The sequence below is a fragment of the Pseudozyma flocculosa genome (assembly GCF_000417875.1).
Source record: "Pseudozyma flocculosa PF-1 unplaced genomic scaffold scaffold00002, whole genome shotgun sequence".
Taxonomy (NCBI): domain Eukaryota; kingdom Fungi; phylum Basidiomycota; class Ustilaginomycetes; order Ustilaginales; family Ustilaginaceae; genus Pseudozyma; species Pseudozyma flocculosa.
This window is the reverse complement of record NW_006920870.1, coordinates 823761-837214: the sequence shown is the minus strand read 5'-3', so window position 1 is coordinate 837214 and position 13454 is coordinate 823761. Positions and strand designations below refer to the sequence as shown.

General features: G+C 66.3%; 3 protein-coding genes across 3 annotated transcripts in view; all 3 read left to right on the top strand.

The window, feature by feature from the left end:
• Positions 1-1407, top strand: part of PFL1_00929 (uncharacterized protein) — a gene marked incomplete at both ends in the record, with an annotated part of 2351 nt that extends 944 nt beyond the window's left edge. Inside the window, 2 exons of the mRNA XM_007878430.1 lie at positions 57-965; positions 1075-1407. Coding sequence (XP_007876621.1) covers positions 57-965; positions 1075-1407 — 1242 coding nt within the window. The remainder of the gene's footprint in view (positions 1-56; positions 966-1074) is intronic.
• Positions 1408-4011: 2604 nt separating this feature from the next.
• Positions 4012-7808, top strand: PFL1_00928 (uncharacterized protein; the record flags this gene model as incomplete). The annotated part of the gene is made up of 3 exons (XM_007878429.1): positions 4012-7524; positions 7611-7706; positions 7797-7808. 3 exons carry the CDS (start codon positions 4012-4014, stop codon positions 7806-7808), a joined length of 3621 nt encoding a protein of 1206 aa, XP_007876620.1.
• Positions 7809-9376: 1568 nt separating this feature from the next.
• PFL1_00927 (uncharacterized protein) lies at positions 9377-9682 on the top strand (the record flags this gene model as incomplete). Its single annotated transcript, XM_007878428.1, has 1 exon — positions 9377-9682. The coding sequence occupies one exon, from the start codon at positions 9377-9379 to the stop codon at positions 9680-9682; it is 306 nt and encodes a 101-aa protein (XP_007876619.1).
• Positions 9683-13454: the final 3772 nt, after the last annotated feature.

Here is a 13454-nt window from a genome sequence, read left to right as displayed (position 1 = left end):
CTGCCGCCGCTTCCACCACCGCCAACGGACGACCCCGGGCGCGCTCGGACGGCCAGGTCGACTCGGGCACCGCCACGCCGCGCTCTGGCCGCGCGGCCCTCGAGGGCAAGACGGACAGCGAAAAGGCCCACGAGCGGTCCAAGCAGAAGCGGCGCGCCTTTATGCGCGACCCGCGGTCCAAGGTCTGGCACGCCTACCTCGCCGGCGCCGTCTCTGCGCTCGCCGTCCTGGTCGAGACGCCCGCCAACCGCATCGCCCTGGCGCAGCAGCTCTTTGTCCGCGGGCTCGAGGGCAGCTACAACGTCGCCCACAGCAAGGGCCTCGTCAATGTGCCGCACGGCGCCGTCCTCTGCTTTGGCCTCGCCTGCGGCCAGATCATGCACGCCTGGCTCACTGCGCCCGACTCGCTGCCCGGCTCCTACCGCAACTGGATCACGCGCGCCTCGCAGGTGACGCCCGTCGCCACGACCATCCACCGCGACATCATCCAGCGCGGCACCGCCGACCTCGACCTGGCGCTCAAGCTCTTCCCCAACGGCGAGGTCCCCAAGCCCTACTCGCTCAGCCCGCTGCGCTACCCGCACGTGCCGCCCAACGCCGTCAACCGCCGCGGCATCCACGGCAAGAATGTCAAAAAGATTGTCGAGTGGATGGAGCGCGCGAAAAAGGGCGACGTCGGCCACGTCATCGACTGCGCCCTCGTCCACCCCTGGGAGGCCAGCCACCTGTGGAGCCCTGTGGACCGCTTCTTTGAGGTGACGCGCTGGATCCTGCCTGTCTACCTGACCCTCCACTTTGTCCCGGCCATGTTCCTCCGCCCGGGCTCGTTCCTCAAGGACCCCATGCGCGCCTTCCTCCGGTCGCTGTTTGGCAGCGTGCGCTCGTCGTCGTTCCTCGGCGTGTTTGTCATCATCTACCAGACCATCTTTTGCGCCCTGCACTCGTCCCACGGCTGGCTCGTCAATGTGAGTAGTGCGCCCAGCGCGGCGCGGCGCGGCGCTGCCCCTGCACGATCCAACGCCCGCTGACCCCCCTCCCTTGCTCTGTGCGCTGCGCGCCCCTCTCGGCCAACAGAGCCCGACGCTCAAGGACCGCGTGCCGGCGTGGCTGCTCAAGCTGCTGCTGAGCTCCGAGATGAAGTGGCTGGCCGGCTTCGCCACCTGCGGCTCGCTCTTCATCGAGCACTCGAGGAGGCGCGCCGAGCTGGCGGCCTATGTCCTGCCAAAGGGCATGGAGAGCGCGTGGTCAATCGCACGCAAGCGCGCCTGGGTGCCGTTTGTGCCCGGCGGCGACCTGCTGCTCACGTCGATGGGCATGTCGCTGGTCATGGGCACCTACGCGCAGAACCCAGAGCACCTCTCGGGTCTCGTGAGGCGCGTCGTCTACCAGTTTGTCGGTCGCAACTAGACGGTGTCATGAGGGGCGCGGGCCGTGGCTGGCCCGCCCGCATCTGCTCGGCGCTCTTGCTTTCGCAGCCCTGCCTACGTAGAGAGACGACGACGACGAGGTTCTGCAATACCATACAACTACGGACAGCGATCATCGGCATGGCGGGAGGGAGAGGGGGAAGATACGCGCCGCTGGAAGTGCTTGGGCTGCCTGCGTGCGGGCCCGGTCCGTCCGGGTCGCGTTGAACCCGGTTCCGATCCATCCCGACGACGGGGGGGGCATGCTCATGCATTGGGACGGAGCAGATCCGCAGAACCCTGGCCTGGCCTGTCTTGCCCGTACGCCTGCGCTGTCCCCCGCAAGCAGGGCATGCACGCACTCGGCCTGGAGGAGAGCAAAGGTGTGGGGAAACGAGGGGCCAGGCAGATGACCGGGGGGAGCCCCGGCCGCCGGTCGTTGCCGTGTTCACACTGTCGGGCCTGGTTAGCGACGAGCGGGCCAAAGCCGCGCGATGCCAGGCCCTCATTATCGGCGTCTCGCCGAGCTGCGCTTTGCGACCGGGTAGCTACCGAAGATGTGGTCACGATGAGGATGGGCGAAACGACCCCGGGACGACGACGACGACGATGGTGGTACCCCACCCTGGCCCCCTCGGCCACGATCGCGGATGGTTCCGAGGGATGCACGCGTAGCCGCAGGCCCGTGATAGCGTGGGGCGGACACGCTCGTCGGAAAGATGCGGCGAGCAGCAGCAGCAGAAGAGGAGCTTGATCGCGACGTCACGCTCGTGGTGCAGAGGAAGCGGGAAGCTGCACTCGACGCCCGCCCCGATCCATAGCTGCTTCCAGGGAAGCAAGCAAGGTTGAGGCCAGGCCAGGCCGGGCCTGGTCCGGCTTTGTCGGTGCACGAGCGACCCGAGGCTGGACGAGAGGGTCGGTACGGTTGCCCGAGCTCGCTGAAAGCCCTACCTTGAAGCTTCCCCGCGCCCCCGGGTGGGCCGACCATCGAGACGGGTCTGTGCATCGTCGTGGACGTCGGCCGCTCGAGATGGTGCCAGAGCAAGAGCCTGTCGTGGGTAGCCATAGGCGGGGATCGTGCCGGATGGGACCGTCGTCGTCCCTACTCCTCGTCAATTCATCACCCCACCACCACCATCACCATCTGCCTGAGCCTTTGCACTGCTCCCCGCTCCTCCTTCCCGTAGCATCTCGCGGCCTCCTGCTCTTCAACGCTCTTTGCTCCTCATCACAGCCTTCGACTCGCAACCTTGCCCATCCACGCGGCCGTAGCGCGACGGGTGAGTAGCCCGTGCTGAGCCGTGGGGTCGTCTCTTGCGACAGCGGATCCGAGGATGCGGACCACCATGCGGCATCGGGATGGCATCGGCGCACTACAGCGGGGTCGGATCGAGATTGATTGGAGCGCGCCATGTTGCGCTGCCGTCCAAATCGCTCGACTTATCGTCCAATCATGGGCGGCTGAGCACCTGGGCAGGGCGATGTCATCATCGCCTGCAGCCTCGGTCGCCCGCCCGTCCGCTCGCTCGGCCGCTTTTCTCTCGAGTTCGACCGAGCGAGGCGTGGTGACCGCCGGCGTCTCTGCCTGGCCAGGCAGAGGAGAGCAGATCAGATGGAGCGATGAGCGCCGGATGTCGATGGCAACGGCGACGGAGAGGACGCGGCCGCCGAGGGGCAGCGATCTCGGGACATGGCCGACGCCGCGGCTCAGTCCCACCGTCGAGGGCCGCCTCGCTATGATTTTTCCTTTGATTTCTTCGCCCTACCTGGCTCTGGGCGTGGTGGGGCCAGGTCACGACCGTCGATCCGGCTGGTCGGGCCGCGGTCCCTGGGATCTCGAGCACGTCCTCCACACGTTCTGCGGGCCTGAGCCATGAGATCAGCGAGCCCGAGGCCGAGTCACGAGGCTGGCTGGCTGGCTGGATGCATGGCTGGCCTGCTCGAGGCCCTTGAGCTCGTTGAAAGCCGCCTGGCTTCCTATCGATCCGGGGCGTCTGGTGCAGGGCGAGCTTGAGCTCCTTGCTCAGCTTGACTCGATCTGATGCGGTAGCAGACCGATGGCAGGCCGAGGACGCCGTCGCCGTCGCCAGCGGCGCGGGTTCTCTGGTTGGCCAGTGGGCAGCAGGCCGGCGGGCGGCCCAGCGGGCGCGGGCAAAGGCGCGGGCGCGGGCCACGGCCGACCAGCGAAGGCCAAGGGCGTGGGGACGTGCGAGGGCGCCGCGTCGACCGGCTTTCTTGGCGGACCGATCTGGCGGGCCCCCCTCTCCCCTCTCCCCTCTGGCTTCCCGCATTGAGGGCCGACGGCTTTTGGCCCGCGCCCATCCCTCGCTGCTGCCTGCCAACCCCCGCCCAGTCACCCCGAGCCTTCGCCTCGCCCTCTCACCCTTGCCTCCATCCGCGAGCAACCGCCTTCTGATCAACCCACCGTCGACTTCCATTCTTCTTGATCCCCCCGCTGCTCCTTCTCAACCTTCCCCCTCCCCTCGTCCCGTCTCGTCTGCCATCGCTCCTATCGCACCGCCCCGCGCACAGCACTCCCGCACACCCCTCCGCCAGCCGCCCGTCGCTGCCCGACACCGACTGCTAGGCACAAGCCCTCTCCGCCATGGCTGACGACACCATCGCAGGGCCCAAGGCTCAGCCTCGCACCACCTTCATCGACACGTTCGAGAGCCAGCCGGGAACCCCCGGCGACAGGACCGGCCATGTCTTTCCCTCGATCAACAAGATCCGCTCCGGTCTCGGCGGCGAGGGTCCCGGCCCGCTCAAGAAGCTCATGGTGGCCAACCGCGGCGAGATTGCCATCCGCATCTTCCGCACTGCCCACGAGCTCGCCATGAATACCGTCGCCCTCTACAGCTACGAGGACCGCATGAGCGCCCACCGCTACAAGGCGGACGAGGCCTACCAGGTCGGCGCCGGCCTCGCACCCGTCTCGGCCTACCTGGCCATCGACGACATTGTCAGGATCGCCCTCGAGCACAAGGTCGACATGATCCACCCGGGCTATGGCTTCCTCTCCGAGAACCCCGAGTTTGCGCGCAGGGTTGAGGCGGCGGGCATCGCCTTTATCGGCCCCAGGCCAGAGACGATCGACGGCCTCGGCGACAAGACAAAGGCGCGCGACCTGGCGCGCGACGCCGGCGTCCCCATCGTTCCCGGCACGCCCGGTCCGATCGCCAGCTACGAGGCGGCGAAGCCCTTTGTCGAGGAGGTCGGCTTCCCCGTCATCATCAAGGCCGCCATGGGCGGTGGTGGACGCGGCATGCGCGTCGTCCGAAAGATGGAGGAGTTCCAGGAGGCGTTTGACCGCGCCGTCTCGGAAGCGCGCTCGGCGTTCGGCGACCCGACCGTCTTCATCGAGCGCTTCCTCGACAGGCCCCGCCACATCGAGGTCCAGCTGCTGGCCGATGGCGAGGGCAACGTGGTGCACCTCTTCGAGCGCGACTGCTCCGTCCAGCGAAGGCACCAGAAGGTCGTCGAGGTGGCCCCGGCCTCGAACCTCAAGGACGAGGTGCGCCAGGCCATTCTCAACGACGCCGTCAAGATCGCCCGCACCGCCGGCTACCGCAACGCCGGCACTGCCGAGTTCCTCGTCGACCAGCTCGGCCGCCACTACTTTATCGAGATCAACCCGCGTCTGCAGGTCGAGCACACCATCACCGAGGAGATCACCGGCATCGACATTGTCGGCGCCCAGATCCAGATCGCCGCCGGTGCGACGCTGGCCGACCTCGGGCTGAGCCAGGAGTCGATCCAGAAGCGCGGCTCGGCCATCCAGTGCCGAATCACGACCGAGGACCCGGCCGCCAGCTTCCAGCCCGACACGGGCAGGATCGAGGTGTACCGCTCGGCGGGCGGCAACGGCGTCCGCCTCGACGCCGGCTCGGGCTTCGCGGGCGCCCAGATCACGCCGCACTACGACTCGCTGCTGGTCAAGGTCACCTGCCGCGGCGCCACGTACGAGGTGGCGAGGCGCAAGATGCTGCGCGCGCTCGTCGAGTTCCGCATCCGCGGCGTCAAGACCAACATTCCCTTCCTCTTCCGCCTCCTCACCCACGACTCATTTGCCACCGCCAGCACCTGGACGACGATGATCGACGACACCCCGGAGCTCTTCAACCTGGTCCAGACCAAGAACCGCGCCCAGAAGCTGCTCGCCTACCTCGGAGACATCGCCGTCAACGGCAGCTCGATCAAGGGCCAGATTGGCGAGCCCGGCCTCAAGGACGAGATCCAGATCCCCACCTTCTCGGACCCCAAGGACCCCTCGAAGCGTCTCGACACCAGCCAGCCCTGCACCGAGGGCTGGAGGAACATCATCGTCCGCGAGGGTCCCGAGGCCTTTGCCAAGGCCGTCCGTGCCTACAAGGGCACGCTCATCATGGACACCACCTGGCGCGACGCCCACCAGAGCCTGTTCGCCACCCGCCTCCGCACCATCGACATGGTCAACATCGCCAAGGAGACCAGCCACGTGCTCAAGAACGCCTTCAGCCTCGAGTGCTGGGGCGGCGCCACCTTCGACGTCGCCATGCGCTTTTTGTACGAGGACCCGTGGGAGCGCCTGCGCAAGCTGCGCAAGCTGGTGCCCAACATCCCGTTCCAGGCGCTGGTGCGCGGCGCCAACGCCGTCGGCTACACCGCGTACCCGGACAATGCCATCTACGAGTTCAGCAAAAAGGCCGTCGAGTGCGGCCTCGACATCTTCCGCGTGTTTGACTCGCTCAACTCGCTCGACTCGCTCAAGCTGGGCATCGACGCCGCCAAGAAGGCGGGCGGTGTGGCCGAGGGCACCATCTGCTACACGGGCGACATTGCCAACCCGGCCAAGCATCCCAAGTACACGCTCGAGTACTACCTCGACCTCACCGACGAGCTGGTCAAGACGGGCATCCACATCCTCGGCATCAAGGACATGGCCGGCCTGCTCAAGCCGACGGCGGCCAAGATGCTCGTCGGCGGCATCCGCAAAAAGTACCCGGACCTGCCGATCCACGTGCACTCGCACGACACGGCCGGCATCGCGCTCTCGAGCATGCTGGCGTGCGCCGAGGCGGGCGCCGACGTCGTCGACGTGGCCATCGACAGCATGAGCGGCCTCACCTCGCAGCCCTCGATGGGCGCGCTGGTCAGCGCCCTCGAGCAGACGGGCCTCGGCGCCGGCATCCGCCACGAGGACATCCAGAACCTCAACCTCTACTGGAGCCAGGTGCGACAGCTCTACCAGTGCTTCGAGGCCAACGTCAAGGCGTCCGACTCGAGCGTCTTTGACCACGAGATGCCCGGCGGCCAGTACACCAACCTGATGTTCCAGTCGCAGCAGCTCGGCCTCGGCACCCAGTGGAACGAGATCAAGAACGCCTACATCCAGGCCAACAAGCTGTGCGGCGACATTGTCAAGGTCACGCCCTCGTCCAAGGTCGTCGGCGACTTTGCCCAGTTCATGGTGGCCAACAAGCTCGACGCCAAGGCCGTCGAGGAGCGCGCCGACAAGCTCGACTTCCCCAGCTCGGTCATCGAGTACTTCCAGGGCTTCCTCGGCACCCCGCCCGGCGGCTTCCCCGAGCCGCTGCGCACCAAGATCATCCGCGACAAGAAGCGCGTCGAGGGCAGGCCGGGCGCCTCGATGACCCCCATCGACTTTGCCAAGGTCAAGAAGGACCTCACGGCCAAGTACGGCCGCTCGATGTCGACCACCGACGCCATCAGCTACGTCATGTACCCCAAGGTGTTTGAAGAGTTCCAGGACTTCCTTGAGCAGTACGGCGACCTGAGCAACCTGCCGACGCGTTACTTCCTCGGCAAGGCGCAGCCCGGCGAGGAGATCCACGCCTACATCGACCGCGGCAAGCTGCTCATCGTCAAGCTGCTCGCCGTCGGCGCCCTCAACACGGGCACGGGCCAGCGCGAGGTCTTCTTTGAGCTCAACGCCGAGCCGCGCGCCCTCACCATCGAGGACCGCTCGGCCGCCGTCGAGACCGTCACCCGCGAGAAGGCCTCGTCCGACCCGGGCAGCGTCGGCTCGCCGCTCGCCGGTGTCGTCGTCGAAATCCGCGCCAAGGAGGGCCACCAGATCAAGGCTGGCGACCCGCTCTTCATCATGAGCGCCATGAAGGTGGGTGGTGCCCGGGCACCGGTGCGGCGCGACCGCGGGACCACGCTGATCCAGGTTTCCTTCCCACTTCTTCCTCCGACCAACAGATGGAGACGGTCGTCTCGGCACCCGTCGGCGGCCACGTCAAGCGCGTCACCGTCAGCCAGAACGACTCGGTGTCGCAGGGCGACCTCCTCGCCGAGGTGAGTGCTGCCAAGCGTGCCTGCGCATCCAGTTGAAGAGAGGCTGACTCTTTGCTCGCCTGTCCGCCTCCATCCCTCGATCCCTGACAGATCGAGCACTAGGGACGACGAGACGACTCCGCAAAAGAGAAAAAGAAAGACTTCAGACGAGATTGACCTTGGCCTCGATTCCCCCGACCTCTGTAAACGACCTGGTTAATGATACGATTGCGATCGAAGGTCGCTCTGTGTGGACCGATGGGCGGGCAGCGCTGCCTCGATGGGATATTGCCGGACGAGCGGCTGCGTGGTGGCGGTGGCAGCGGCCAGCAGCAGGGCCGGAATGCGGATGCGATCCGGTCTGCACGCCAGCGGAGCCAACTGCGCGGGTCGACGTGGGCAGCTCAATGAGGGAGGCATGGTGCGGTCTCGATGGCTAACTGGCTTCCTCGACATGGCGTCGAAGGTCGACGTCGAGTGGCGGGTGTGTCTCTGCTTGCGAGTGGGGGAGAGAGTAGGAAGGAAGGTCCGACACCGGCGCAGGAATGTGGATGGCGATCAGGCCAGACGGGACCGGCGGTGACCCGCGTGCGGATGCAGCAGGGACGTGCCTGCCTGCCTGCCGGCCTGCCTGCCTGCGAAGCCGTGTTGGGGGACGCACGCACAGATCAAGCAGCCGGTCCAGGCACGCGGGGTGGGGAGGGCCAAGGCGCCGAAAGAAGCAGCTCAATCAAGCTGCCCTGACTCGACCCCCCGCCTGCGAGCAGCCAGGCTCGGGGGATCAAGCTGATTATCAGCCAGGCCCTTTTTGGGGCATCGAAACGCTCGGTCGCCCCCCCGCACTTTCCTCGAACCGGCCCTCCTGCCTGCTTCTCCTTATCGACAGGCAGCAAGCCAGGGCCTGCCTGGCGGAGAGATCAGACCATCCCGAAGCCCCCTAGGCTGTGCCTGCTGCCCTGGAAGTCGAACTCGGATCGTCCCACGTTGCCTCGACTCGGTGTTCTCCCGCGACTGGAAGCGGAGGGCCAGGTCACCGTAGATCGCCGCCGTCGCTACGTCAGGCCAGGCCAGGTATCCTTCGTCTCCCCACGCCTTCCCCCCCAACAGCGCAAGGCGCATAGCCAAAGTGCGAGTGGACCGGCATGGTGGCGCCTGGCCGGATGGGCTGACCTGGCCTGGCTCGTTCCAGCCTCGCTGGCTGGCTGGGCTGGCGTCGAGAGGCGCACGAGCGAGACGCTGGAACGAGGGCGGACCGCTAGGCCTGCCAGCCAGGGCTGAGCGAGCGAGCGAGCAGCCGGATGGGGTCAGGCAACGCACCGAGTGGCCCGGGGCCCTCTACCGGTCGTGCCGATGGCCTCGCGGAGATTTCACGACGCCCGCGCCCCCCGTCCACATCGCGATGGACTCAAGCTTCCCTACCTCACCGGTGCTGTAGCCAGCCGGCTGCGTCCCGAAGGCTGCGACGACGGACTCTCGGGCCATCCCGCTCGCACTCCCACCGCCCTGCTCGCCTTTCCCCATGCCACGCATATCGGCCTGCCTCTGGGGGTTATAAGATGGGACCTGGCTCTTTGCACGTTCGCTCCTCATCCAACCTTGCTTCATCCCTTCATCGCCAGCTTCGCCTGCTCATTCTACCTTGCCGCCGCACCCTCTTAGCCCCGCCAACCCCTCCGCACTCGACCATCGCCATGATCGCCCAGCTCGCCCGCCGCACGTTTTCCTCGCGCTCCGCCATCCGCGCACCCCCTGCGCCCAGCAGCGTTCCGCTCTCGATGGCTCCCGGCCCCGCTCGCTCGTCCGCCACGACGGGCCGTGTGGCCATGATGCCCCGCGCTGCCGCCGAGAACCAGCAGCTGCCCGGCACCAGCAGCGGTGTCAGCACCTCGGCCGCGCCGGCCTCCAAGGCTGAGTCTCACGAGGACCTCTTCCAGGTCGGCAGGATCTCTTCGCACCGCGACGCCTCGACCGTCTCGCGCCTCGGCGAGACAATGTAGAGGAGCAGCCGCCTTCTTTCACGCTGCAGCAGGTGAGTTGCGATAACCGGAGGGGACGCTCGGGGCGGAGCGAAGCGGTACCACTCGAGCCGCACAGAGGAGCCTGACCGTAATCTTCCGATGGTGTGTTTCTTCTGTTTGACAGCATGCGGGCATGACGTTCCCCCCTTCGCTACGGCAGCAGGCAGGCAGGCAAAGGCCTTGCCAGGGTCGTCGAGGGGTGACGCGCCCTCATTTCCCCGCACCCTCCCGGGTCGCAGGCCAGCCCGGTTGCGGTCGCAAGCACATCCGGCCTGCTTGGCTGCTTTCAGCTGCCTGTCTGTCTCCTTCGCCCCCTTGACTACCCCGCATCTTCTCGCTCGTCCTTTCGTCTCGCTATCAACCTACCCTACCTCGGTCGTCACCGTCGACGGTCCGGCAGCTCCCTAGCTCGGTAGGCCGGCGGCAGGGTGCTGTCCTGGCCCGCAAGCACCCGCTACCATCCGACAGCTGTCGATCCCCTCCCGGTCCCGGCCGACCCCCTCCTGGTCCCTGTAATCCCGCTCCTCTCCTCGCCCTTCTCGCCCTTTCCACATCGCATCCCGCGTCGCCGTCATCGCGATCCGCGCCTCGTCCTTCTGCCCTCGTCGTCTCTGCCTTCCTTCTTGTCCACATGCTTCCCTTCCCACATGTTCCCGCTCCGTCACATCGTCATCCATGCCGTGTACCTGTACCATACCCTCGCTTTCTTGGTCTTTGCAAGCCAGACTGGCACTTTGCTCCTACTTGAAGGTCACAACGGAGGCTCGAGGCACTTGGATGGCAGTGCCCATCTTCGCGGCTTCAGTGCCATGCGTCGCGTATATCTCCGCGTGGTGGACGCCGCCGTTCGCGACAGGGCGACCATCTGCGAACCATCGTGCGCCCTCTCGGTTCCGTTCCCGGCCCTGAAGCCTGGAGCGAGGGGGAGGGTGGAGAGTGACCTACCTTCCTCCGTGCCTCCGCTGATATCGCACAGTCTTCACTTCACGGCAGACCGCGGTGCCGCTGCTCGAGCGTCCCGACAAGCCTTGATTTTCGTATGTAAAATACAGCAACTTTTGGTCGACTGGGCGAGAGTTGGACACACAGTCGGCACGGAATCAGATGTCGGAGGGTGTCCGACCTTCATCGCGAGCGCAGGACGACGACAGTCGGCTCGAGGACCAGGACCGAACGTCCTTGCTGGGTCGGGACAAGGTAGCCACTCGCCGGGCCGTCGAGATATGCATGTACTACGGTGAGTGATACGGATCCGAGAGATACAGCAGCGGCCTGATTGGGGCCGATGGGGCCCGATGTCCATCTGACGGTCCATCGGATGTGGCGGTGCCGCGACGATGGAGGCCGCCACGCCCACCAGCCGGGATCTGGGCCGGACAACGTCGGATGCAGTGCGAGGTTGCATGCCGGATGGCAAGGCAACGTGTCTGGCCCAAGAACCCTGGCAACGTCGCCATAGTACAGTAGGAGCCACCGCGTCCTTCCATCGAGATCTCTTTCCTTCCTCTTCCTTGATCGTGGCCGCAACGCGAGAGGAACATGGCAGGCAGGAACGTGAACCTGAACGATCGAGGTAGGGGGCAGCTCGGGCTGAAAGCGTGGAAGAGGAGGCGAAGCGCGTGCGGTCGTTCGGTTTCGATTCGACGGACCGCGCTGACCGTTGACCGCCCCGCCCCGCCCCGTCCCTGGGCAAGAGGGCGCGATCTCGGAGAAGAGCGCCGATCTGGACGGCACCGCGAGGCTTTGCCCACCGCGCCTAACGCACACGTCTGCGGCGACCAACGTCGATCGAAAGAGAGGCTGAGCGGCCCGCGAGTCGGCCAGGGCACACGGCTCGGGACGTTGCTGTGATTGGGCGGAGCCACAACGACCTAACAAATAGGGCGAGGCTGGGGCCTGGCTTGGCTTGGCCTGGCCTGGCCTGGCCTGCCTTCGCCTGGCAGACGGCCGATGTAGCGAAATTTCATCGTCGCCGCCCGCCGCCTTCCCCGGTCAAGAGACCAGCGTATCAGATGGCCGCTTTATCAAACGCGCGCGGCCACGGCCGATTGGACCGACAAAGTCAAGACCGAGCACCGACGGACCTGCCTAGGATGACGGAATCTCGTACCGGCAGCAGCAAGCAAGCAAGCAAAGCAAGGTCGCGCTCCGATGGCGCTCGCCGTGCTCGTCGTCTGGACGCTCGCGATGCCTGCCTTGAGGACCACGAGCAGTCCAGCTGAGGTGTGACGGCGGGGGTGGCAGCACAGTGGCCCTCGGCCTGCCACCAGCCCACGGCCGCCAGCCAATCAGAAAGGGCGGCTTACTCGCCTCGCTCTGCCTGGCCTTTCCCAGGCTGGCCAGGCAGGGTTCAGAGCGGCTTGTCTGACGCTCGATCGGCCGCCTGACGCGGGCGGCCCTGCTTGATGCGATTAGATTATTTTTTTTTACCGGCATTTCAAATCAACCCCGCCCCGACAAAGGGGGGCTTGCCCAGGCGGCGGCGGCGGCCAGCGGGTGGCAGAGTCAGGCCGGTCGAGCAGGCGCAACCAATACCGTGGACTAGGGATCCCCATTCGACGACGACGGTTGACGATGGCGTCGTCCGGTATCGTATGTCGCCTTGCTCGAAGACGAGGAGCAGGGGCAGGCAGGCTTGGCTCTTTATCTCGTGGGCGAGGGCGGGTTTGCAGCGCTGCGCGCGGATCTCGGCTGGCGACGATGGCCCAGATTGCCCTGCAGGCCCAACCTGTCCGTCTTGCCTGCCTGCCTAGCCTGCCTGCCATGCCGCCTATGCCTCTGATCTGACTGACCGAGGTACGCTGGCCGAACGAAAGCAGCCAGCCAGGCGCGAGGCGTCACACGTACCGCCAAGGGCAGGCCAGCAGGCAGACGGGCAGATGTACGCCAGCCCAACCCAACCCAGCCAGACCAGGCCAGACCAGGCCAGCCAGTTGGCCCAGCCAGTTGGCCCAGAGAGAGAGAGGGCCCTCGCGAACTTTTTGTTGCCGGGCTGCGCGCCGGATCAACCGCCGCCTGCTCCTCGCTCCTCGTCTTTTGGCCTTGTGCCTTTCGCCCTTGGCGCGCGTCCCCCCTCTCTGCCCTTCGTCGACCATCCATCATCCCCCTCCCCGCCCATATCGCATCGCCGCGGTGGCACACTTCGTACCCAGCTCTCACCAGTCCCCCACCACCAACACCACTCACCCAGTCGCTGGCAGCCACACTACCCTCTCGTCGCCCACCGATCCCACCAACGCCACCAGCGCTAGCCTCATCTTTTTCCCCGGACCTTTCGTCCGATCACGCGGCCTATCTCTTATCTTCGGCCCACCACCATCAACACCTGCTGATAGGTAGCACCGCTCTACTGTCGGCTCGCTCATTCCTCGCCTCCTCCCCTATCTCTCCCCGCCTCCACGCCCATCCCGCCTTATCTCGCTCGCCCACGCCCCCCCGCCCTTCTGATAACAAAGTCCCCCCTCGTCGACCGCACCGACCTCAGCCTTCAGCCCCTGCCGCGCGCTTGGGCTACGATCGCAGCCTCTCCGCCTTCACAGCCCCTATCGCTATCTTGCGACTTCGGCTTCGTGCTTTCCGATCCAGCAGCGCCGCTCTCGTGCACCAGCTCATCCGGACGCTGATCGACCCGCGCTCCGCTTCTGCGTCAACCGCCGGCCCCATTCGGCCCAATCATCCACAACACAGCGGCGGCGGCGGCGGCCACGACGGCGACGGCTCGTCCTTGACACGCACACCTCCGATCTGCAGA